General features: G+C 43.9%; 1 protein-coding gene across 3 annotated transcripts; it reads left to right on the top strand.

Annotated features, from left to right (window-relative positions):
- Positions 1-513: 513 nt before the first annotated feature.
- TEF (TEF transcription factor, PAR bZIP family member) lies at positions 514-23,253 on the top strand. Of its 3 annotated transcripts, none has more exons than XM_041416917.1 (5): positions 514-833; positions 11,291-11,617; positions 13,094-13,314; positions 13,955-14,166; positions 16,108-23,253. In XM_041416917.1, the coding sequence occupies exons 1-5, from the start codon at positions 731-733 to the stop codon at positions 16,127-16,129; spliced, it is 885 nt and encodes a 294-aa protein (XP_041272851.1). In that variant the 5' UTR covers positions 514-730; the 3' UTR covers positions 16,130-23,253. The 3 variants fall into 3 exon arrangements, with proteins under 3 accessions (XP_041272851.1, XP_041272849.1, XP_041272850.1); XM_041416915.1 differs by lacking the exon at positions 514-833 and adding an exon at positions 5,257-5,605; XM_041416916.1 differs by lacking the exons at positions 514-833; positions 16,108-23,253 and adding an exon at positions 5,261-5,605 and having other exon boundaries at positions 13,955-16,088.
- The last annotated feature ends 1,622 nt before the right edge of the window (positions 23,254-24,875 follow it).

Genomic DNA, 24,875 nt, shown 5'->3' with positions numbered 1-24,875 from the left:
TTTGCTTCCTGATAAAATTCTGTGGCACTTCAGAAGAAAATTCCTGTATTTTGTGGATGATGCACACTTTATAAGAAAGAAATCTTGTGCTATTATCAATATTAACTTAGGAGGGACACGCAGTAATTGTTGCATCGCATACAAATAATGTCACTATCTTCATCTCAGCTAAGAAGTTAGCAGGCAGATGCAGACAGCATGTGTATCTCCCTGTAACAGCCTGCAGAGCTTGGAGCTCCTCAGAGCCTCCCAAGAACGCATCAGAGGATCCCTCTCCTGTTGTGTTTGCAGCCAACGTGCACCCCTATTAGCACACACTTGCTTTTTTCCCCTTCAGACACATGTATTTGTTATAACACCTTGGGAAGGAAAAGGGTGCTGCCTTTGCAAAGTTAGATAACTGGCCCAGTTCTTTGCTGCCGGATTGGCTGGGAGAGGCCCTGTAAAACCACGCTGGCCAGGTGCCCAGCCCAGCCCTGCAAGGCTGCAAGCTATTTCCACAATTGGCCACTTCAGAGTGGGAGAGGGGGAGGTGAAGACAGCCGGGTAGGCTGCATCTCTGCCAGGCTGCTTCCCATTCTCCTTGTTTTTTGTCAGCCAGAGCAGTTCGGCAAACCTGCTCCGGGTGCCTCCGAGCCCATCTCGCAACGCCCAGGACAGTGGGGTGTCACGTTGGTGGCCAGGCACCTGGCCCTCCCTTAGCTCTGCTGGCACAGTCCCAGGACAGGACATGTCAAGCTGCAACAACCCTGGGGGCCCCACTGCCCTGGACTTTCCGGAAGTCCTGAAGTCCCTACTGGAGTATTCCTTGCCCTGGACCAACAAGATGACAGGTAGGATTGAGAAAATATGTACTGGGGGTTCTGTTTTGATTTCTTCATCCCCTCCTTCAGTTGCAAGGTGAGAAAGGGGCAGATCTTGTTTGCTGCAAGCCCTTCCAGGGTGCGTTTCCCCAAAGTGTCCAAGTCAGACAGGGAGTCCTGGCACTGTGCATGTTGTGCAGTGAGGAGGAAAACGGCAGCAATGGATTGATTATAAAATCATGCTGAGCTCCTGATCCTTTTAATCTCTGTGCTCAGCTACTTCTTTGAAACCCTCAAAGATTCATGCACAGAAAAGGCTTGGGCACAAATATTCAAGCTCACATAGAAGCGACTTCCAGGATTAGCACTGATTGTTGTCCTCTGGTTAATAACCACTAAGTCTCCAGACACTGCCTTTTCCCAGACTCAGACTGTTCAGAGAGCGCAGCCTGCATGGGGCAGGCTGACTGTGCAAACTTTGTTTAATTGTTTATCAGTGAAAAGCTGGGACAGAAAACACAGCAAATGCTGCATTTTCTTTGCAAGAGCACTTCAGTACTCCAAGGCTTTCTCACTCTCTGTGCAGCATCCTAGAAAACAAATGGAAAGGACCCAGGAGGTTATTTAGTCTGGGTTTTTGCTGTGCTGAACACTTTGCTCATGCTGCACTGATGACTTTGCTAATGCTGGGTCTTCTCCAAGCACCCATCACACAGCTTGAGTACTCTCTGGTTTTGGTTAGGATGCTACACAGCCTAGACAAGCTGCTTTTTGGTTGTTGTGTTTTAACGTTTGCTGCTCGGTGCTGGGAAGTGTGTGGGAACACCTCAGCTCAACAAGCCTATGTCTGGCATGAGTGAGTTGAGCTCTCAGAAATAAACATGCACAGAGCTTGCTCTTCCCTAGGAAGTTGCTACCAGGACATCCAGGCAGCTCTGCAGTGTTGAGGGGCAGCAGAACCCAGGAGCAGAAAAGCCAGACACAGTGTGGAGAGGGACCCTGCTCTTGCTCCAGGGTCAGTGGGAGAAAAGGCTGCTCCTGTGCCAGTAAAGCATTCATGTAGGGAAAGGCACCTGCCTACATCTGCTGTAATACAGTGAGCTCTATGGCACATGCACAGCTCCCTGTGGAAAAGGGAAATAGGGCAAGGGGAACTGCCCCACCCCTAAGGGGCTCATTTTGTCACATTGCTGCTGCCTCCTGTGAGCTCTCTCTCTTCTTTGCTGAGACTGCCCACTAACAGGTGTGTTTACATACCACACTGTATGAAGTCCCACCGTTTGTGTGGACCAGGGCATGTTTTCCCAGCTGACAGTACCCAGGTAGAAAGTAGAACTGTCTGGGAGGAGGCAGTAACAGCCAAGGGCAGCTCCTATGGTACAGAGCCTTGCTGTGGCTGAGCTGAGTTTGGCTGCTTTTCTGGGATCTCTGCTCACCACAGCCAAGTGGATTCAGTTAATCCAAGGGAGGAGTGCTGGCAAGACCTATCTGTTTAGAGTAGGGGGTAGAGGAGAGATCAATGATTTGAAGAGAGAATAATTTAGTCTTAACTCAATGTGACTTATTTGGCAGCTGAGAGTGCTGTTTTGTGGCAGCCTTCTTCCCCAGCTCCAGGACCACCCTGCCTTTCTGCATCACTTCCCGTAGTCCTCAGAACTGTCTTTATTATTCTGCCTTCCTCTCCAGACCAGCATTCCCATCGTGGCCCTCTTCCCACAGAGCTCAGTTCTCTCCTTCTGGGTCTCCATACTTGGACAGTACTCATCTGGATTTGCTAGTTCTTAGGCCTCTCTCTGAAATTCTCTATTCTGCTATTCAAACCTCCCAGTGGGGCTTGCTGACACCCTGTGCCCAGCAGTGAGCTGCTTATCACTTGCCTCCCTCCCTGCTGCACCCCAGAACTGGGTTGTTCTGTATCATCTGGCCCTGACAAGACTCCCAGCAGTAACAGCCAAGGCCGCTGCGTTCCTCTCCTCACGTCTCATTGTCCTCCACTCTTCCTTCTCCGCTGCAGAGTGAAAGCAAATGTAAAAATCCCAGGCAGATCCCAGCTTAACCAATAAGTAAAGGTTGTGGTACAGTGCCTGCTTTCTGTTGGCAATTGCTTTGAGTACCTAATCCCCAGAGGCAGTGAGGAAAAGCTCTCAGGGCAGCCTCCCTCCTAGCTGGCAGGGCAGTGTTAATGCTGGAGCAGGGTGATGTGAGAAGCAACCCACAGGAATGTTCCTCAGGAACTCCCTCCCTCCTGGCCTTTGGGAAGAGCAGCTAACACTGTGTAGTCTAGACTCTCTCCAAGGAAAGTCGCAACTCACGGTGGTGCAGAACAAAACTTAGTACAGTGGAGTATGGCTGGAAATGTGCTGGAGGAAGAACATGGTCAACCTAAAGGGAAAAGCCCTGGAGTAAAAGCTGCTGAGTGGTTTTAACAAGCTCCCCTCATACAGACATTACCCAGCAAAGCAGCTGCCATTGAGCTCTGCAGGGGGGACGTGCGCAGACCCTGTTCCTTGAAGGAGTGTTGCACAGCATCATCCTTGGGGGCCACCAGCACTGACAACAATGGAACAAAGTGACCATGAGAGCCACAGCTGAATGGGAAGCCTGCAGCCTGCCCCACTTTGGCTGCGTCTACTTGCCTAGAAGCTGCTCCTTTGTGACCTCACTTGGTTGTGTTCTTTATCTACCACCTATCAGTAGCTGTTTCCTAGACAAAAGCACCACCGCGGGCTTGCTGCCCCTTGCCGAGCTGTGTGTGCTGCCTCTGTCGTGTGTGGTCTGACATCTGTGTCTCATTTCCCTCTGTGAAGTGGCATCTCCCTTTCACACATGTGCCTTTTCTTCCTGCCAGCTGAGCCTGGCAAGGCGGAGGGAGGCCATGGAGGGGCATGTAGCAGCCCTGGAGCACACTGGGCAGCGGAGCATGACCTGCTCTGCCTGCTTCTTGCAACTGGATTTATCAGCCTTGATAAACGATGCATTAACCTGCGCCCTTGCAGCCTATACTAACCGGGTGTCCTTTTCCAAGCTTCCCGTTGGGCAGCATGTGTGCAGGAGTTGCATGGGGAGTCATTCCTTGTGAAGGAGGGAGCAGACTGGGCCTCCCAGCCCACGCAAGAGAAGTAGCTGCTGGGCAGGGCAGCTCCACATCTGCCCAGGTTGGGTGGCGATGTCCTCTGGTCCTCACTGCAGTAAGACAATGGAGAAAAACACCTTCCCTGTGTGACTTCAAATCCATTCCTTTTCCTGGGGCATGTGGAGAAGGGTTTAGATCTGATTTTAAGTTTTTTTTTTTTTTTTTTTTTTTTTGTTGTTGTTGTTGTTTTGGGGGGTTTGGTGTGTTTTGTTGGGTTTTTTTTGTCACAAAGACCATCAGGGTTTATTAGTAAGGGATCGGGTAACATCATGCCTTGCCAGTTAAATGAAATGTCTGAGGTTTGTGGCAGGGAAGTTCAACCAAGCAGATGCCCAAGTGCCTACCTGAGAGGAAGATGTCTTTTTTTTTCTGCTGGCACGTATGGGAATGCCTCTGCTCTCGGGCTCTGTTGGATGCAGACGGGCCGATGCCAGCGGAGCACATCCCTCCCTTTCCCGGCTCGCAGCCCTGTACGGAAGGTTCGCTGCAGCCCCTCCTGCCGAGGGGAGAGCAGCCACTGCTGACAGGAGAAGCCTGTGGCTGCAGCATGACACTTCTGCGAATTTATTCATTTGTGGGAGAGGCTCCTCAGTATCCACCTATGCTCTCGGGAACGAACTTGGCAATATTTGCTCCCTTCGTGTGTTCAGCAGCTTAAATCCCAGCACGGCATCCTTGCTGCTAGAGCAAGGGAGCCGCTTGGAGAAACACAAGAATTTCTTGTGATCGTGACAATTTGGAAAGGCGGCCTCTCCTCCCTTCCCCCATGCCGGCACTGCAGTGAAGTCCCTCTCGCTGCCCGTGTTATGTAGGGCACGCCGCTGCGGGCATCGTGTGGGACGGAGGGAGATTAATCCAGGCACGCGCGAAAGGTGATTTCGGGATCCTAAATGAGGATATGCAAGGGCAGGCGGGAGCGCTGGCGCCGGGACAGGACGGGCAGGGGGCTCGCAGGCGTCGCGCTGCCGGGACGGCCCTCACGGGCGCCCGGTGGGCCGCGGCCCCTCAGGCAGCGCCGGGCGGCGGCAACTGCGGAGGGGCAGGAGGCGCGCGGCCTCCACCGCCCACGCGCGCGGCCGCCCCCCGCCTCCTCCGCCCTCCTGACGGTGACGCAGCGCCCGCGGGAGGAGCGGGAGGGGGCGGGGCTCCGAATGCTAATGAGCTCCGTTGGGGCCCCGCCCCTGCACGTGCCCTGACGGGCGGGGGGCGCGTGCCCGCGCAGGCGGCGGGGAGGGCAGGGCGGGGAAGGCGGGGCCTGTCCGCGCGGGGCCACCCCCCTCGGGGGGCACGGGCCAATCCCGGGGCGCGGAGAGGCCGGGGCGGGGCGGGGCCCCGGAGCTCATGAATACTGAAGCACGCGCCGGGCGTCAGCCGGCTGCGCCTGCGCCGTTCGCTCCGCGTTTCGCCGCCGCTGCTGCCGCCGCCGGGTCCCGGGGAGCCGCCGCAGCCCCGCGCCGCCGGTGACCGCTGACAGCCCGCCCGCCCGCGGGGAGTATGCCCGGCCGCGCCGCGCACCAGGAGGCGGCGGCGGCGGCGGGAGGACCAGAGCCCACTGCAGCCGGAGGGAGCGCGGGAGCCGCCGCGCAGCAGGAGCGGCGGGGCCTGGCGGGCGCGTTCCCGCTGGTGCTGAAGAAGCTGATGGAGAACCCGCCGCGGGAGGCGCGCCTGGGTGAGCGCGGGGGCGCGCGCGGGGGCAGCGGGAGCGCGCGGCGCCCCCCGGTTATCCACCCCCACCGCCCCCTTCCCGCCCCGTGGCTCGGAGGGCGGGACCCGCCGGGGCACGGCGGGACTGGCCGCGGGGGGAGCACCCGCGGGAGAGGCCGCACGCCCCGGCCCCCTCCCTCCGCCCCGTCCGTCCCTCCCTCCCTCCCTCCCTCCCTCCGCCCCCCTGGCCGGCCGAGCCAAGAGCCGGCAGCACGGGATCGCTCCCCGCCTCCCAGGATCGCCCTCTCCGGGGCGTGTAGGTGCCTGCGCTGGGCAGAACCCAGCGCTGCGGGAGCGAGCGGTGGGCAGGAGCCGAGACGTGACACGCTGGTTTTAGTCCCTCGGCTCTCTGCAGCCTCCCCCGCCTGTAGACGCGTAGCTGGGAGCAGCGGTGAGAAGGTTTCCAGTCTTGCTTGACCTTAATTGCTGGGAAGTTGCCCGATGGCACACGAGTAAACAGCGGATCCCCGCAGATTAGGTTCGGTGATAATCCATAAGGGTATGAGTGACTGCCTGCACATGCAGCCCTGCATGGGCTGGAGTTGCCTCTCTGCCGCTGCTGATGTGGACAGCAGCTGTGTAAATAACAGTGCTTATAGTCTTCGCTGCTGATGAAGCCCTTTCTTTTTTTTTTGGCTTTTTTTCCTTTTTTTTTTTTTTTTTTCCTTCTCATCTGGCAGTATTTTTGCCTTTCTAAGTATCAGTTTCATTTCGAGGAAGGCTCAGCATTATCTGCACTGCTGTAATGCCCTGTGTACTGGTGTATAATAAAAGAAGTCCTTACACCTACGAATTTTGAGGTTCAAAATAATTTTTTAAAACAGTAGACAACATCCAGGGTAAACCACAGCATAAGCAAGGTTGGCAAGATTGTTACCAGTGAGGATCCTACCTACCTTGCATGTCTAATATTGCACAATACCCTTCAAATCCGTTTTGTGACTCTGGAGACTATATTTTTCTCCTTTCTGCTAAAAAAAAAAAAAGAAAAAAAAAAAGAAAAATAAGTCAGCTTGTGATAAAGGTTTTAGTTATGTTGCTATGGTGCAGAATGCTGCAGCACACAGAATCTTGAATCTACAAAATAATAGGATTTCTTAAGATATTTCTGCACCTAGTCCTTTTTAAAGACATTAGTGCCAGCAGGGGCAATTTCAGTTCATGTATGATTGCTGACAGGGATTCGGTGACTTTGTCTTGGGGCTGATTTTTGTGTTCAGAATCATGTGATGTGGCCTATGGAGATGTAAAATTCTGAAATTAATGTGATTGGGAGGTAGTGCATTGTTCTAAAATTAGAAACATTTGATACTAGATTGATTACTAGATGACCCCGTTCCAACTCGTGAAGGTGTTCAGCTGGAGCCTCTGAAGCTTGCTAGAGAGTCCATTTCATCTTGATTATCCCTCTCCATTCATGGTGTGACAAAGTTCAGGTTGTTCTTGTTCTTAAAATTTCTCCGTAGTTTTCTTTAGTTCACCTTGTTCTGTTTCACTTCACACTTTGTGGAACTTGTTGCTCACTGTTTATTTTGGTCTCTGATACCTTTTTTGTTTGCATATTTAAGACAAAAGAAAGAATGCCTTCATTGTCAGCAGGTAATTACTCCTGATTTACAAAAGGCTTGTCAGTAGGCTTGAGACTCAACTGACTTTAGAGGGTCCTTGATTATTTTCTGTTCTTTTAACAGTGATACACTAAAAATGTAAAAAAATTACGCATTCACTTAATCCAGTGGTGCATTTTCAGCAAACCTTTTCAGAAAAGACCCTGCACTTTTGTCTGGAATGCCTATTGACAAAACCACAGTTTTCTCTCTTATTCTGTAAGGAATTATATCAGCTAGCTGCAGTGTCTGTCCATTTGTAGTCTCTGCAAGCTACCTGTGGGTTTTCCAACTGCTGTGAATAATTTGACTACCCAGTCAAAGCAAGCAGCTTTCTAATCCTCCTGAGCAACACAGGAGGGAGGTCAGCCAGTTCCAGCAGAATGCCATCCCCTTGAATGCCCTGCCATGGACCAGGCACAGCCTTGCTGGGAGTTGCTGTTGTGTACGTTGTAAGGATTAAATAAATAAAAATAATGATATTTTTATTAAAAAAGGAAAAGTCCTGTGGGTTAAGGGAAGGCAATTATTATTCTGGAGCAGGAGTGTAGGTCTCTTCCATTAGTAAGGAGCTGCTGCATGCACTCCAAAGAATGCCTTAATCACCAGTTGCATGCTGCTGTGGCAGGAGGAATGCCTCAGCAAACATCACAGTAATGGGCATTAGGGACAGGGAGCTCTGCAGCCTGCTTGTTCCATCCTCACAAGTAGGACTAAAGATTTATGGAGCAATCCACCTAAATATATATATATATATATATATAGTGATTTCAGTATAATTTGACAATATTTTTTTGGTGAACAAGAAGAAGTTTGTCAAATAAGTATTTGTTCATTTGTGGCTGGGCTAGCTCTTGACAACGTGCTGGCCAAAATCTTTTGGTTGGTTTTTGGTTTAGTTGTTTTTTTGGTTTTGAGGAAAAACCAGGACAGGGACTAGAGCTCTTTTCATGCTGCTGCTTTTGGTTGAAACAAGTATTTCCAACAGTTCAGTAACTGGAATGGTCCACTTAAGTCACTGTGCTCAAATGGTGTCCTCACTGTTAACAGCAAACGTACAGCCCAGTTGATAGGTCACAGTAGCAGAATGAGGGGGCTAAATCAGACATGAGCCATCATCTGCAGAAGTACAGTCCAGATTTATCAGGGTGACCTTGAATCGCTGCAAATGGAGCCTCTTAGGATACTGCAGCTCTACTGTCAGGTAATACCTGTTTACACTATAAATATCTTAAGAGAATTAATCTTTCAGGTCTCGGTGCTGAGGTAGGCAGAAACTTCCCCCTCAAGATGCAAGAAGTTAATTAGTGTTTCATTAGATGTTGTGCACCCAAGCAGGATGTTGTGTGGCAGAAATAAAGATTAAATGAATAGAAAGAAAGCCCGTGGGGAAACATCAATGCAAAAATGATCATACAAAGGTTTTACCATGTTATGTATCATCTTTGAAACCGATAAGCTCCTAATATGTGTTAATTTCTGCTATTTTATTTCAGATACTGTTAGAAGTGAGGGAGGAGAGAGAGAGACAGCATAGCTAAACAAAGACAGTACTGGGGGCCCAGTGCTTGCTGAGCTGTCAGCTTGTAGCAAAAGGACAAAAATTTCAGATGCTTTTCTCACGTGGAGGAAGGATCTAATCTGGTGTGAGCCAGGGACAATCACAAGAGGAAATTGGAGGAACCACAGTGTTTCCAGGTTACTGCAGGACAGCAGGATGATCATGCACATTCAGAAGGCATTAAAAGATCTGACAAGAGCCACATATGCCAGTAGTGTAGTCTTTTTAGCATCTGGCTTCTGAAAAATATTTTTAAGCCTTATATTCAGTCTAACAATCAGTTGGGTTTTTTTTTGTCCTGTCTTGGAGGTGTTGTATTAGCTGTTGCAAAACAGCAAATAAAAAAGCAAAAAAAAAAGCACTGTTGGTTTATATTAAAACTGGCATAACTTATAATGGTGTACTGTCTTCAAGAGTTAATAATTTTTTTTTCTTTTTAGTTGACATTTTGACTTGACATTTCACAATTTTTTAATCATGCTAATTAAAAATAGTTGTCTACAAATAATTCATTACTGTTGCTTGGGTTTGTTTTGGTACTCTCTTTACTAGGATATCATCCCCAACATCCAGTGCAAATCTGGGTTTTGTTGTGCTGGGCACTATGAAATGTTGGGGAGTACACAATCTCTACTCACAGGTGAAATGTTCGTTCCAATTTGACAGGGTGTGCTCCAGTAGTAAGGGAAATCCTCCTTATATATGGAGTAGATGCTGTTTCTTTACTGGCTTCAAGTAGGAGCTGTTGGAAACATTCTGGTTATTTACATCATTACTGTTAACCTGCATGTTTGCTTTACCCAAGCAAAGGGTAGGAAAGTTGCAAACTCCCCATGAAAAGGAGTTTATAGCAGGAATAGGAGCTGGAAGATGGTGGTTCAGAGGGAGCAGTGTGAAGTGGCAAGGAGAAGGCCAAAAGCTGCAAGGTGATACTACCAAAGCTTAGGTCCAGGAGCCACTGGTCTGAATTTAATGTGTCCTTTAGGTGCTTGCTCTTGATCCCAAGCTGGTGGCTGTTGAATACTTTCTCAGCTGCTTGGTTTAAAATCAGTATCTTTTTTTGTATAAAATATTCAGAATACGGTAGATAATTTACTTTGTATGGCAGCACTGTTCTTTAAGCCATAAAAAGCTCTTTCAGTCTCAGATCCACACCAGCTAAGGCAACAGCGGAAGGAATGCCACTTTTATCAGAATAGGTTTTATATAAATAGGCTTTTCTGATTTAGAGCCGAGTTTCACCCCCACTTCCACCCCCGATAAAGAAAAATGCTCCTTTAGCATATTGTAGCCAGTCTAGAAAACCCTAATGCCAAAGATTGGTGCATTTTGTTGGGCTAATCTCTCTTAATACTGGAGATCCAAACTGGTCCAATGTATGTCCTTGGAGTTCCTGTTCCATTGAACTGAGTATTTGTTGGCTTCCATGGTAATGCCCAGTTTGCAGTGATTAGGGTACAACTGGTGACTGTCCCTTCCTTTTGACAGCAGTGCTGGCTCAGTGCTGGCAGTACTAGCACTGCTTCTGGAATGCCTCCTTCACTGCTGATAGAACTGCATGGAGAACTGGATCAGAAAAAATTACTTGGATTTTTAATTTTTTTTCTGCCAGCTTATTTTTATCTCTTAAATTATGTAATTATTCCATAACTTGAGTTTTTTTGCTTGGATTCTGTCCCAGACAATTGTTAAGATTCAGTAGCTATGGGGAACATAGAAACAGCCATTTTTCTGTAATATGTGCACTGTAGCACAGTAAATGGAGAAAAACTCATCAGTCTCTTGTGACTTGGGGGTGTGATGTGGGAGTGTGCCTTATTAGACATCTCCCCAAAGAGTGAAAATTGTATGTAGGTACTCTGAGCTATCTATAGTGAGCAGCACTTGGAGCTAAAATGCTTTCTGTGGACATGCTGAGTCATTTCAGAGAGAAATGCTTCTAAAATGCTGAACAATAGGCATCCAGGTCTCTGGTGTCCTATGGACCTTTTGACTGATTTTCAAATGTAATCTAAAAACACATATTCCTCTCCCGTTTGTATTTAAATTATTGTTCTGCACCTTCCTTCTTTTTGCATAGAATAAGCTACTCTGCTTCCTCAGAATTTTCTTAATGGTTTCCCATGTAATCCTGCTTAGGGACACTCACTTTTGTTGTGTTCTGAGATGGGTATGTGAAAACCAGGCTGTTTTGCAGTGACTGGTTAATCAGCTCCATGCAGCACTTCATCTCCCCTTGGTAAGCTATCACAGCAAAGATGCTGCTCTGCAAGGCTGCTCAGCTGCCTGTGGCCCAGCCATCACTGGGGGTTAGAGCATTCCATATTTAAATGTTGATTTTCAGCATCTGGTTTTCCAGATCGCATCATGAGGCAGAGCCATGAGCTTTCTGAATTTCCTTTCATGGGGATTTTGTTGGACTCTTAAACCTTGAGTCTCTCCTGTGTTTCGCCTTGTACAGTGACCTACTTGTATCTTTCAGATAAAGAGAAGGAGAAAATAAAGCTTGAAGAAGATGAGGCAGCAGCTGCCAGCACTATGGCAGTCTCAGCTTCCCTCATGCCACCCATTTGGGACAAAACTATTCCTTATGATGGCGAGTCTTTCCACCTGGAGTACATGGATCTGGATGAGTTCCTGCTGGAAAATGGAATTCCTTCCAGCCCTACTCACCTGGATTTGAACCAGAATCCACTCTTGCCTGTGGCTGAGCTGGAAGGGAAGGAATCTGCTGGTGCTTCCACTGGTTCTCCTGCATCATCCTCTTCCACTGCAGTTTACCAGCAATCTGAAGCAGCCTCCAGCACAGGTAGATGGAATAATATGGGGCTCTGAGGGACTTCCGTTGTTCTCATATTAAAAGGTGTCTCTTTAGATCAAAGAGGAGGTATGCTAACGTGTCAGTGTTTGCTGTGGCAGGTTAAACACTTAAACATGCTCAATATAGAGCCTTAGTTCATGTGTCAATTCATGAAGATGCTGCCTCTGCTTTTCTTTACCTCTTCCTGTCCTATAAAGAAGGAGTGTCTATCAGTGTGCAGTCTGTTTGTCTATCAGTGTTCCATCTGCTTTGCTTTTGAAATTATAAGAGCTGAAATAGCAACATAAAGTATTTGCTTTCTTGGTACTGCTAATATAGTAAGAAGCTGGACAAGCTGAGAAAATACTTTCTCAGGTTATTTTACAACAGATTTGATAACTTGTCACAAGTCATTTCTACTACCTTGGTTTGGTTGGGTGAACTTATGTGAACTTAATGTACCTCAAATAACAATGTTAAACAGAAAAACAATGACGCAATCTTTTTTGTGGTAGCCTGGGAAATGTGAAAACAGATACTTGGAAAAGGTGTTTTAATGATGCAGTTTGATGTTCTGTGGTGCTTTGAAGTGGGAATGGAGGAACAGACAAACAAAACTGTGCTTAAATGGTAGTAGGAAACTTCATTTGTAGTACAGAGATCTTCTCTATTAAAGAACTCAGCTGCTCAGTTTGCCCTAGGTTTGGAGTTTAAACATGATAACCATCACAGTACTATTTTGTGAGCAAGCTTTACAGAAAGTATTTTGCTCTGGACCTCTTGTGAATCTGTGGGAAAGATAACATGGAGCCCCTTCCATAAGTTACAGGGTGTGGCTTTTTTTCTAGGTGGTATATGCAAAACTTATTTATTGATCACTACTGCACGTTGCAGTGACATGCAGTTTTGCAACTCATGTGTATGAAGTTTTGCAAACAATAGATTAATATGATAAAGCTCATATCAACACTACCAGTGTCAGACTTCACTGCTGGGGCATTTATTTCTATGTGGCAAAGAAGAAGAATGCTGTTGCATTTGTAGCAAATCCTCCTTTATTTAGTCAGTTGTTTGGAAGTCTACTTGTCTGACCTTCGAAGGTCCCAGGGACTCGCGTCTTTGGGCAGGCTTGTTTCTGTGAGGATTTGTGTGGTGGAAAACCAGGCTGATACAAGCTTCTCTCTTCTTACTGCTGCTGAAGGTGCTTTTTATGTGTGCAAAGCGTGTGATTTTTGCCAAGGAGGTATTAACTCCTGTCCTGCATCTGTCTACTCATGTCTGTTATTCTGGCATATGCTCCTAGAGTTACATTACAGACTGGACTGAACTCTTGCTCTGTACCAACAGCAGTACAGCACCCACCACACCTCAGGGAAGCACCAACTAATTCTGTTAGATATTTCTCACCACAGGACAATAAAGTTGGCTTCTTTGTGATTCCCTTCATCCTGCTGAGTATATTGTAATTTCTCCTGTTGTTGCCAGAGTCCCCACCACAAAATGAGAGAAATACTCCCAGCCCCATTGATCCTGACTGCGTAGAAGTTGAGGTGAATTTTAACCCCGACCCTGCTGATTTAGTGCTGTCCAGTGTGCCTGGTGGTGAGCTCTTCAATCCTCGCAAACACAAGTTTACTGAAGAGGACCTGAAACCACAACCTATGATTAAAAAAGCCAAGAAGGTTTTTGTCCCAGATGAGCAAAAGGTAACAGATTTATTGCTGCAAACTCTTCTAGGCCTTGATAAAAGTTTCTGACTCTTTGTTCAGACACTTTGACATACGGAGCTAATGCAGTTTTCCTTCATGACTGGGCAGAAGCACTGCCAAGAATAGAATTGGCAAGCCAACTGCTGTGCTTGCTGGTTTGCAGGTTTTGGTATCATGAGCTAATTACTGTCAAGGAGCAACTGATCATGCTATACACAGAAATTAGAAGAACTGTCAAGTCAAATCCTCATCACCTGCACTTTTGAAGGCCATTGTCTATATTTGCCCAATATTGTGTCTAATCTGGATTTAAGCAACCCAGACAACAGAACAGGTGGTTTTACGTAAAAGTTCACTCCTGAATTGAAACTAAGTAAAGGAAGCATTTCAGTTGAACAGCTTCTTAATCCCCAAGTCTCTAAATCTCTGTAGTTCTAGCAATGCACTTGGTTAATGCTAAAAGAAGACTTGTGTAAAGATGAAATCTTGCAGTACTGCATGGTCTCCATTTTGATTCCAGAGCCCTGCAAACCTGTGGAGGAGATTCCTCAATATAGCAGTCAGTGTGAATATCATTATACAGTAAAGAGGTGTCTCCAAAACACTCGTCAGTTTGGCATCTTTTTTTTTAATACAGGATGAAAAATACTGGACAAGGCGAAAGAAGAACAATGTGGCAGCAAAGCGTTCCCGTGATGCTCGGCGATTAAAGGAGAATCAGATCACAATTCGGGCGGCCTTTCTTGAGAAAGAAAATACAGCCCTGAGGACGGAGGTGGCAGAGCTGCGCAAGGAAGTGGGACGATGCAAGAACATTGTTTCTAAATACGAGACCAGATACGGACCCTTGTAAGCACACCCTTTTCCTTGTTAGGGCTCTTTGTTTTAGCCTCTTAGACTTCTCTGCCTTCTGTAGAGACTCCCAGAAATAAAGTTTATGGAGGCTTTGCCATTTTGCATCTACACTAGAAAGAAACCAACAAAACACAAACAAGCCCTGTTTCTCTTGGCACAACTCGTTCAGGCCCTTTCCTGATCATTCTGTTGTCCAAAATCTTAGTGTCCATATTTAGAACCCTGTTTTCAACACTGATAGAACATTTTCTGATGTCATACAATTGAACAGATTCACCTGTCTGGAGAAATAAACATGGATCCCTCCAGACTGGAGAGAGCTTTTGCTATCTGTTCTATCCTTCATTTTTAAGTGGAGAAAGAGCCTAGCAGACTCTCCTCTCTCTCTCTCTTCCTTTTTTTTTTTTTTTTTTTTGTTTTGTTTTGTTTAATTTTCAAACTCTTGCTCTTTTCTCCTCTCCATTCCACCTCCCCCTCCCACTAAAAGTGTAAAACATAATTTTAGGATATAAATAGATGTTGCTGGGCAGCATCATGATTTGTTTCCTCTCCCATTCAGAGGCACTAGAAAGTATCCATTGTATAGAGCTCTGTTCCTGTTGAAGAGGAATAGGAGAACCTTTAGGACAGGAAGACAGGAAAACATTCAGTTTCTTGTAAAAACACAAGTATTGCAAGGTTAATCTATGAATGTTATGCAGAATGGAGTCAGTGCAGTTTAGATTACAATGCTGTCTAAATGTCTTGATAGGTTCTAATCCTGGATGACTTGCAGAAACCAAGGAGAGAGAGCAGTAGTGAATCACTCGCTTTACATTTGTGGACAAAATAATTTGTTGTGGGTTCTAGATTGTATTTCTACCACCACCCCTCCTTTTTTTCCTTAGAGGGTCTTCCCTCTTGAACTGCTGATAAAGCAGCATGTTGCACTTAACTGAGAAGTAAGGGAGATTTAGAAAAAGAGGTCTGGCTCATTAGGCTGAACCTTGAGTCCCAGCTGTTAAAAAATGGCCAGCACCTTGTGCTTTGAAAGAAGGGGCTTTTTAAAGAAGTAAACAAGCCACTGTTATTTTACTGCACCTTACCTGTTGTGCAAGAGGTTGAGAAAGAGTTTTGGTCCTTTGCCTCGTGGACACACTATGGGATAAGCTACACCCACTGTAAACGCGAACAGTTTACCTCACTATCTCCTGTGTAACAGTATATCTGGTCTGTCCACGCTTGCTGGTTCTATCTCCAGCGTGTTTCCTGATAGAAAATTAGCACACAAGACTTACCCTCTTGGAAGTAATCCGTTCTCAGCACCAAACACTGCTTCAACAATTTATGGTGTTAAAAGAAAAAATACGCTGTGTGTGATGTTGAGACCTTCTACACGACCTACAACTGCAAGAACTAGAAGCTTTACCAGAAGTATATGTCTAGAAGTCCTCTTAACAAGAGAAGCTGTCTTAAGATAGTGGATGTGTCAGAACTCTTAGGCTATACTTCCTGGGATAATATTTATATTGAGGAGTAAATGTGGGATGGTGATGTTGCGGGTAGTTGCAGTTCCTCTATTGAAATCTGAAAATACATTAGAAAAGCATTAGGGTTTTTTTTTTTCTATGCTAAAGACTAGCTTGTCTTTTAAACATAATGTGGAAATTATGAGTTTAGAGCAATTTTGTGTTGAATTCTTAAGGAAGTGGAGAAGCAGGCTAATCCACAACACCTAATGTATGCTTTGAACTATTCTCCCCACCCCCCGCTGTTGTGCTCTTAATTTGACTAGAGTGGCTCTTGATGCGGTGTTGGTCTAATTTCTTTCAAACATACTAAAAATTGTCACTCTTTCAGCAGGGGTTTTTTCTTTCACAGGGTGGTTTGTGGTGGTGATGGTGGGAAGTATGTTATAAATAAATTGTCACACTTAACACTTTGCTTTGTTTAAAGTGACTTATCTGATTCCGAGTGATGCAACTTTAAAGACTTTTAAAAACAAAGAAAGTAAAAAGCACACATGAATCGCCAGTCTTCAGAGTGAGCAGTGAAATCTATGAGGTGTCCCAACACAAACAACTGATGATGACCCTGCCTGCCTCCTTGCCTGCAAGTACCCCATCTGACTACCCAGGGCTGGGCATGATGAAAAGTGCAAAGTCTCCTTAATTCTGTATATGGCTTTCTTATCTGTCTTTCTCACTGTAACTATGAACTACAATAAGCTTACCTACTGGGGTTTTGTCAAGACACTCAAAGTTCATGTCTCAAAGTCTGTTGACAGCCTGTGTGAATAGTGACTCTTCATTTTGGCACTCGAGTGGAAGAAGAGAGGGAGTTTTAAATGAAAGTGTCTGTGTATATAAAGAACTGCTATATTTTAAGACTCTTTTCCCTGCAGTATAATGAATTTTATTTAATACTGCGGCTCACTTCTGGTACAGTGTAGCGTATTGTGGAGTACTGTGAGTGCAGAACTAAAGACAACGGGAAGACAGCAGCCCAAAATGTGAGAGACTTCAGTGCAGAAGATTACAGCAGATGTACTGAAATAATCCAGAAAGCACCACAGTGTGCCATACAGAGAGTAATAAACCTCTATCAAATGACCCATGTAATAAACCACGTCGGTGGCTTTCCTGCTCCACAGCTACACTGCTGTAACCTGCCTTTTCCTTTATTTAATTTATGAGGCTCACTTTCTTTTATGGTATCTTGCTGGAAAAGGATCTATTCTTCTGCTAACAACTTAGCAATCATGGAAAAGGTGCTATTCTGAGCTGCTGATCTCCAAATCTTTTGGCAGTCTGAAACTACCGAATGAGTATTAGCTCCAGGAAAACAATGGCTATTAGTTGCCATATTACCGTTTTCTGTCTCTTGACTGCAGGACAACTGTGGTGCTGAAGGTGAAACACCAATGATATCCCACAGTTACAATGGGCAGCTTAAGAGTGAGGACCCTTGTGCTGGTGTGGGAGGGTAGATGAAAGCTTGGATGGATTGTGGAGATGTTTATTGTGTTTAGAAGATGGAGGAAGTAGGTGGAAGTTCTGTCGTAAGAATTTCATCAGCATAACAAAAATTTGCTCTTAATATTAAGGAAGCTTGAGAGCTAAATCTGTGTGGGGAGAACAAGAGTAGTTACTTTCTAGGAAAGGAGTACAGGGCCATGCTTGTAGCCAAAATGGAGCTTGTAAGACAGGAGTGTGTTCATGCCAGGAGATTGATGAATAGCATACACCTCAAAAAAAATAACCTTGAAAGCTTTCTGAAGCACAAGTGCCAAAATTATGAGGCATGACTAGTTACCAGCATAGCTCAGTGCTACCGTATTGAACAATTATTTTGACTCCGTGTTTACCCAAGAGATTCTACCCCTAATTTCAGAGCAGAAATACAAAGAGAAAATTTGAGAAGCAGCAGCTAATATTGTAAGCTTAATTAAAAAAAAAAAAAAAAAAACAAAAAACAACCCAGGATTCATAACCAGTGTTTTAACAGCATGACCTTTGTACAGAGCTTATATATTAAATGTAGTTTTTGACCTATCATTTTTAATGGATGATGTACTGAAGTCAAGAAAGTGTTTTTAATTTTTGCTGGTTACCAAAGTATACCTATAAGTGTATTATTATAATTTGGGATTATAAAGCTCTGAGATAATCTTGGGATATTTTTATCAAATGGACAAATATCTTAGTTCCATGTTGCTGATATGGCAGCATATATCTCTACCTGTATTGCGTATTGCTGATTTGGACTGATATTTTCTGGTATGTACTGGTTTTTGCTTTATTTTGGTGATAAAGGCCTAAACCATGGATTAAGAAAAGCAAACCAGCAACAAAACAAGCAACCATGACAGCATGTAAATGTAGCAACTTTTTTCAGTTATAATTTCTAAATTTTCAGTTAGCCCTGGCTGTTCTTAAATGTCATGCTTCCTGTTTAAATCACAAAGCCAAAAGCTAAATAACTGGGCAAAGAGTTGCTTCATTTGGATCCTGATGTGCTTAGAAATATCTTTTAAATAACTTACATATTGTGTACAGGATTTGGTTTTACAGTATGTCATGACATTTTAACAGCAAAATATATTCAGTCATTGAGATTAGCATGTGCAATTCTATTGTTTTATTTTTGTTATCTTAAAAGCTTACACAGTGGAAACTAACAGTGAATGTTCATTAGATCTTTCTTTCAGAGAAGACTGTTAGCAAACATTTGTGCTTCCCTGTAGGACAATGCAGATTTGCACAATCTGTGATTCATGTGTCTACAGGTTGCAAAACTGGAAAATCGCACTTTAGGGTGAGTGGAGCTCAACTTCTGTAGCTGGAGAATTTGGTGGTGTTGTTATTAAGAAGCAGTATCTTTAAACATAGATGAGAAGGTAGTAACTATTTAAAGGAGTGCAGATATAGCCAGACAGAAAACACTGTGCAATGCTGAATTTCTTTCTCAGTTTTTGCAGTCTCAGGAAGTTAAATTTATTGCTCCAGAGCTTTCTGCTCCTCTTGGAATGATTCGCTATATCATTTTGTTCCTTTGACTAGGATGACAATCCTATCTGTAAGTGACAATTTGGGTATGTTTTCTTAGTGATCATAAGAAGACAAATATTCTTTTAGCGCAATTTGAATATTAAAAGATGCTGACTTGACACTGTTAGGCTGTGAAGTTCTCTAGCCTTGGAACATACTCTGTAGAGGCCATAAGTTTGCCTGATGCCAGCCTACCCCATTCCACAAAGGGACCATTTCCAAGGGGAGAGAATAAAGGGCATGTGCACCTTTCAGCATCACTGCAGGGATTGCTGGGAAAGAGAGCAGTTCGTGACAACTGTACTTTCATTAGGAAGAAGATGGACACCACATGGCCATTTCATAGTACTAACTTTGAAAATCTATAAACTGTGGATGAAATTTGTGGACAGTGAGTGTTGTTTTACTCTATAGAAGACAGCAGCTATGAATAAATAATGTGCAATTTTTAATACAGTATTGCTTTCATACATGATGATCTAATCTGCGTATAGTGGGTTTGTGTCTAAAAATTCCAAGAAGCTTAATCTTTCACCTGTTGCCAAGATCTGTTCCCACTGAAGCTAGTAACAAAGATCTCATTAACTCCCACAGGAAAAAGTCTTTACTCTTACGTGGTTATTGTAAAGTTTTAGCAAGTGCTGGAGTCTTGGGTGTCTTTGCTTTACTCTGAAGCATTCTGTGCTGGGATCAGGTGGATACATCTCAGATTGCAGGTGTAGTGTTGGTAAACTGGTCCTGATAGTTTTGATATTCAGATAATCTGAACTCTGCTTTTTTTGGTCCTTCATGGACAGAGTGAAAAAGTAGTGTACTATAAACTTGTGTTGGAGAAGAAATGATTTTGGCTTGTTTGGTTTTTTGCTAAGCGTCTTTTTGCAGTAACATTTTATGTCTTTTCTGACAATTCTCCATTTCCTTGCTGTGCTGTTTGAAAGCCCAAGGTATTCTAACTAGAAATCACTTTCAGCATTATCTGCAGGCCCACTACTAATTGTACCAAATCAATTTCAAGTTGGGAGGTGCAGTGGAAGCCCAACAGCTTTGGGAATACTGTAATAAAACCACTGATGCGGATTTTTTTTTTTTTTTTTTGGTAGATAGCAAAAATAATGGACCTGCACAGAGGAGAATATTGCTGCTTCAGTATTGTAAGCCATCTGAGCATAAAAGGACTTTGTTCCTTGTGATCAGGTGCTTTCACTTTTAGTGAGAGAGAAGGTATCTCAGGCCTTTGTAAAATCCAGACAGGCTTTTGTTCACCCTTCTAGTTTTAGCTGCTAAGCACAAGACGAGAAATGCAAATTTATCTTAGGGCATAAATCTCATATTTTTGGCAACATACACCCAAATCCATAAAGAGCAAAATCATTTGTTAGTGCTAGCGCTGTGCCTTTGCAGCACTACAAAACTCAGACTGACTTTCTAGATGTTCACATAATTACTCTGGTCTGTATATCTGCCACTGTAACATGGTGAAAATAGATAAACTCACAGTTGAAGCATGGGAGAAAGGCAGAAAGAAGAAGCTTAACTAAATATTTGTGGAGATGCTAACATAATGCTAATTGAGAAATTACAGTGATTTAACTCATCACAATGCAGATTGACATACAGATGTAATTTGTTTGATAGTTCGCTATCCCTCGCGAGTCACTTTTGCAATGCAAACTTCTGGAAGTTCAGACACCTACAGGGAAAAAGGAATCCTTGGAGTAGATACATACATAGATACTTGGCAAGGAGAGCAAAGAACGACAGAGGAGAGTAATGCAAGAGTCTGACCTGAGTGAAATTGCTAAAACTGACACCTCACTGTTTACATTTTTAGGCCAATTTGGATCCCCTCAGTTTAGCATCATACTGAAGAGAAGTAATTGTTTAGGTCTTGGGAATCTCCTTGTCTTGATCCTACTTCCACAGTCCAGAAAGCAGTGAAAGGAATATACAGATAGGAAGAAGAGTTACTGCAGAAAGGCATGAAAAAATAGCTGTCGCTTCAACTAAGTGTGCTGTTGCGCTGGGACTTGACCTGCTAATGTGACCTGGTCAGTGCTGTCTCATGAGGAAACTACTACCTGAGGCCCCAATCTTTTAAGGCCTCAATTCTGCTGTCATTTCTGCATGGGAAGAGCCCTATATCTATAGAGAACCATGTGGACTTCACAGGATCTGTTATTGAATGTGAAGCTCTGCCCAGGCAGTCAGCTGCAGAATTGTGTACTTAGAACACTGTCCAGTTGTAGTTACAGGGCTGTTGATATTAAGTGTAATCTGGGTGCCTGTTATATAGCCAAAACCCTTGTTACTTCATTTTCCTAACTAAGGCATGAGCAGAAGCCCTTCGCTGTACAACATCTGTAAAAAACTTTAAAATGTACTTCACATACGTCTAGTAAATTAAGGCATGTGATTTTGGTCTGTGGGTCTCAACAAACCTTGCTCGTGTCCCTGCCCGAATGTTTCCTAGATCTGCAGCTATGTTTCAGTGAGAAGGGGTGGTGGGATTTGTTTTCTCGAGGGGGCACAATAGCAGCTCTCGCCTGGCACGCCGGGGTGAGCGCTCGCTGCTGGCCGGGATCAGGGACGGATGCATCCTCCGCACTTTGATGTGAAGTCGTCTGAAATATGGTGATAAACATAATTATTGGAATACTGTATTTTGTATAACTTAGAACATGTAAATACACTTTTAAAACTAATCTGTTCTATGAAGTAATAAATAAGTGCTTCCATTGTAATATCTGAATATTGTTAATGCTTCATGTAGCTTGATTTCGGATTATTTCTTTCCTAGAGAACTACAGAAATCAAAACAAAGATTGATGTTGTGGAATTCTAGTCTAGTTGTGATGCTTTTTATCAACAAAAAATGTTTTAAAAATAATAATGAGCTACTTAAGCAGAGAAACTAAGATTTTGAGGGAACTGATTCTCTTCCAGTCTTTCTTTAACAGTAGTCACTGATTACATTCATAATAGTATCCTTCCCATCCTGTTAGCTGGACAGTTGATTTGTTTGTGAGTAGCATTTGGAAAGTAGCAATATTAAATTATTTGTAAACTTTAGTGACTGAAGAAAACTAAAGCTGGGTGGTTTTTGTTGGGTGTGTTTTTTTTAACTGTTCTCTCTTTTGGCTCAAACAGATCTGTCTCCACCTTTCAGCCAGACTGCAGCAAGTTGCAGTGCAGCAGTGACTGTTACTGAAGCTCATTTGTGACCTAGATAGTCTACATCTTTATTAGTTCCATTATGTACGTAGATTACACAGGTTTCCTGTTGTGGTGTGGAGAGAGAGAGAGAAAGTGATTAATGACTTGTGGTTTTGCTGAGTACATGTTCACTGGATGCTGCACAGCTGGACCTTTCATCAGCTTTCATGACCTTTTCTATCTTGTGTTAAAAAGAAAAAAAAAATAGAAAACAGTGGAGTAAGAATCATAAGTAGTCTGCTAGGAAATCTGAACGCTTGGGTTTTGAGGAGGAGGTGAGATTAATCCATCAGCCTTCATGAAAAGAGATTAGCCTGTGATGACACTTTCTCCAGCCATAATGGAACTTTGTCTTTAATGCTGTACTGGAGCAGTCTCCTCTCTAGTAACAGCTGTGTCTGCAGTGTTCCGTAAATGACAAAGCCACATCTTTTATAGTGGGCAGAGACAACGGCATCTCTCCTTATTTTCTTCTATTTTCTTTCCTCCTCTCTCAGTGTCTCTAGGCTGTAAAATAGCTATGAAACAGCTAAGCAAATGTGCAAGTTATTCTGAAAACTCTGTTCTTGTTAAGCTTTTTCAGACACATCCAGTTTTTAACTGAATAATTTGAGGGAACTCCTATCTGCTATATTTGGCCTGAAATTCTGTTGCCTCTTGGATAAAAGTATTTTTTTGTCTTCAGATGTGACACTGATCTGTCCCATTCATTCAGTGGGATGGATGATAAATCTGCACAGTATTTATATAAGATATAAATCTGATCTTAGTTTTACTGTGTGTTAAGTTGTTTAATCTCTTGGATGTCTACTCCTTGAGGTTGTCTATATAATTCCTGTATATGTAGCTGCTTTTTGAAGCAGTCCATCAAGAGCATTTGAGATCATCCTGACTGAAAAATTCCATAGAAGTGAAAGTGATAATAAAGCTTGTAAAGCAGCTGGGTAAAAATGTATTGCCATAAATGGTTTTAATTTATATATGAATCTTCTGTCCCAAACTGCTTATTTTGTACATAAACCTAAACACTCCTGGCAGCTGATGGGTGAAAAATAAAGGTGCTTAAACAGCAATCTAATGAGGAAAGGGCATTTCACTATTACAGAGTTGGTATTATTTTATATTTCCATTTATTACACTTTTTTAAATGTATAAACCACAGATTTGAATTCTCAAAGTCTTCAGCTTGGATTTTGTGAGTAGTTTAAATCTTCTCACCTCTCTGCTCGTAACTGGTTTTTAAGAAAAAGAAAAGCTTTTGTTTAAAATGTAAAATTTTGACTGTATTAAATTCTGTTAGTACCCTTCCTTTTTAAGAAATAAAATGTATATTCCACTATGCTGAGATCCAGTAATTTTGTTCTCTAGATAGCATACTGTGTGGTGTACAGCTCCACTGCCATCATTACACCTGCAATTGCAGTGAAGTTGGTAGACACTAAAGCAGCTGATCACCTTTTGGAAGCAGGTTCTTGCTGTGCATTTTCCATGTGTTAAGTGTGCTGGTAACAGGTATAAATTCCCTGCTTTTATTTTCTGGATTAAGTGATTTCAAAAGCATTGCAAGGTTTTGTGTTTGTCCTGCAATGACTCTTGGTTGAACTCTCAGGTAGGGGGAAAAATCTGAGAACAAGTCAGCCACAGACATTCGGGCCATGCTTTGTTACGGTGGGGCTGAGAACATCCACAGAGTAATCAGAATTTTACTTTTTTTTTCCATGGGAAGAAGTAAGGTTCTGAGTAACTAAGTTTTTTTTCCATGAGGACAGCTTTCTCTGTACCTTTCTATGCTTTTTTTTTTTTTTATAACTAAACCTTGGTTGGTTGGTTGATTTGTTAAGGGTTTTGGTTGGTTCGTTGTTTTTTGCATTGGTGGTTGGGTTTTTTTGTTTTTCCAACAGCTGGTAATTGAAGTTCAACCTGGTAGAAATTTGTGTCTTCTATATATTCACTGCATCTCACACATGCTTTCAAGGTAGACAAGATCACTGATGCTCCATTATAATCTCTAGATAAACTGCAATAAGGATCTTTGTTGGATCTTGACTTCTGTAAAAGGTATCTTGGGTGGTTAGTGATGGAGGGTGGTGGCAAGGACCAAATAAATTGTCTGTGAGGTGTTTTTCTCTGGCTGTCTTCCGGAGCCATGGCAGGATCAGTGACCCAGGCAATTTGTTTATGAAAGCAGAAACCCTTCCTCTTTAGAGGGAGGGGCTTGACCTATACTACATACCAAAGGCCAAGGACTTGACATGACCAAGCCAAGGATTTGCCTTAGAAACTGAGTGGATCCAAGGCTGTGCTGGACGTATCCTTCTGGTGTTACATGGCCTTAACACAATGGAGGATATTTGGCATTTTTTCCCTGTTGGGATATCAGCTGGCAGCAGCACCAATGTTTGTTACACTGCCTTCTTTTCAGGGAGCTTGTATGTTCTCTTGGGTGGGTGGGGAGTGAGTTTATAAATGTACTAACTCTGCACATTATATTTCTAGTTCCCTTTGGGAAATGTTGCAGCTATTAGTGATCTGAAATATGACAACTGCTTACTCAGCCTTCTCCCTGTTGTGTTTTGGGAAGATCTGGTGATCTTGGGACTTTAGATACATTGGTACTCATTTTTGCTCCTGCTGGCTACACCAGATCCACAGAAAATCAGAAAGGATCTGTCTCCAGTTGGGTCTGTAGCACTCCATAGCAGCAATGGAATGCCATGGTTGAGAAATGTGCAAGAGCTGCCTCTGCCAAGCACCTTGGGGCGTTTTGCTTGCTCTTGGCTGTGGTTGCTGGCTGGACGTGACCATTGAGAAGATGTGTCCCAGGCTGCTGAGGAAATGGAGAGCAGACTGACAATAAGAGAGTAAAGCCAGAAGCTGATGGTATAGCTATGACAGACATGTGCTTAAGTGGGTAGGGTGTCCCTGGGAAATAATTGCAAAAGAGTAATTATGGGACTAGCC

This window comes from Onychostruthus taczanowskii, unplaced genomic scaffold, assembly GCF_017590055.1.
Source record: "Onychostruthus taczanowskii isolate IOZ18803 unplaced genomic scaffold, ASM1759005v1 scaffold53, whole genome shotgun sequence".
Lineage (NCBI taxonomy): Eukaryota > Metazoa > Chordata > Aves > Passeriformes > Passeridae > Onychostruthus > Onychostruthus taczanowskii.
This window is presented reverse-complemented; position numbering and strand designations above follow the sequence as displayed.

Excerpts from the sequence above, each read along its gene's own strand:
- TEF (XM_041416915.1), top strand. The coding sequence starts at position 5,431 with ATGCCCGGCCGCGCCGCGCACCAGGAGGCGGCGGCGGCGGCGGGAGGA. Across the intron at positions 5,606-11,290 it reads GCCGCGGGAGGCGCGCCTGG|ATAAAGAGAAGGAGAAAATA; the intron begins GTGAGCGCGGGG and ends TGTATCTTTCAG. Across the intron at positions 14,167-16,107 it reads GAGACCAGATACGGACCCTT|TGACTTATCTGATTCCGAGT; the intron begins GTAAGCACACCC and ends CTTTGTTTAAAG.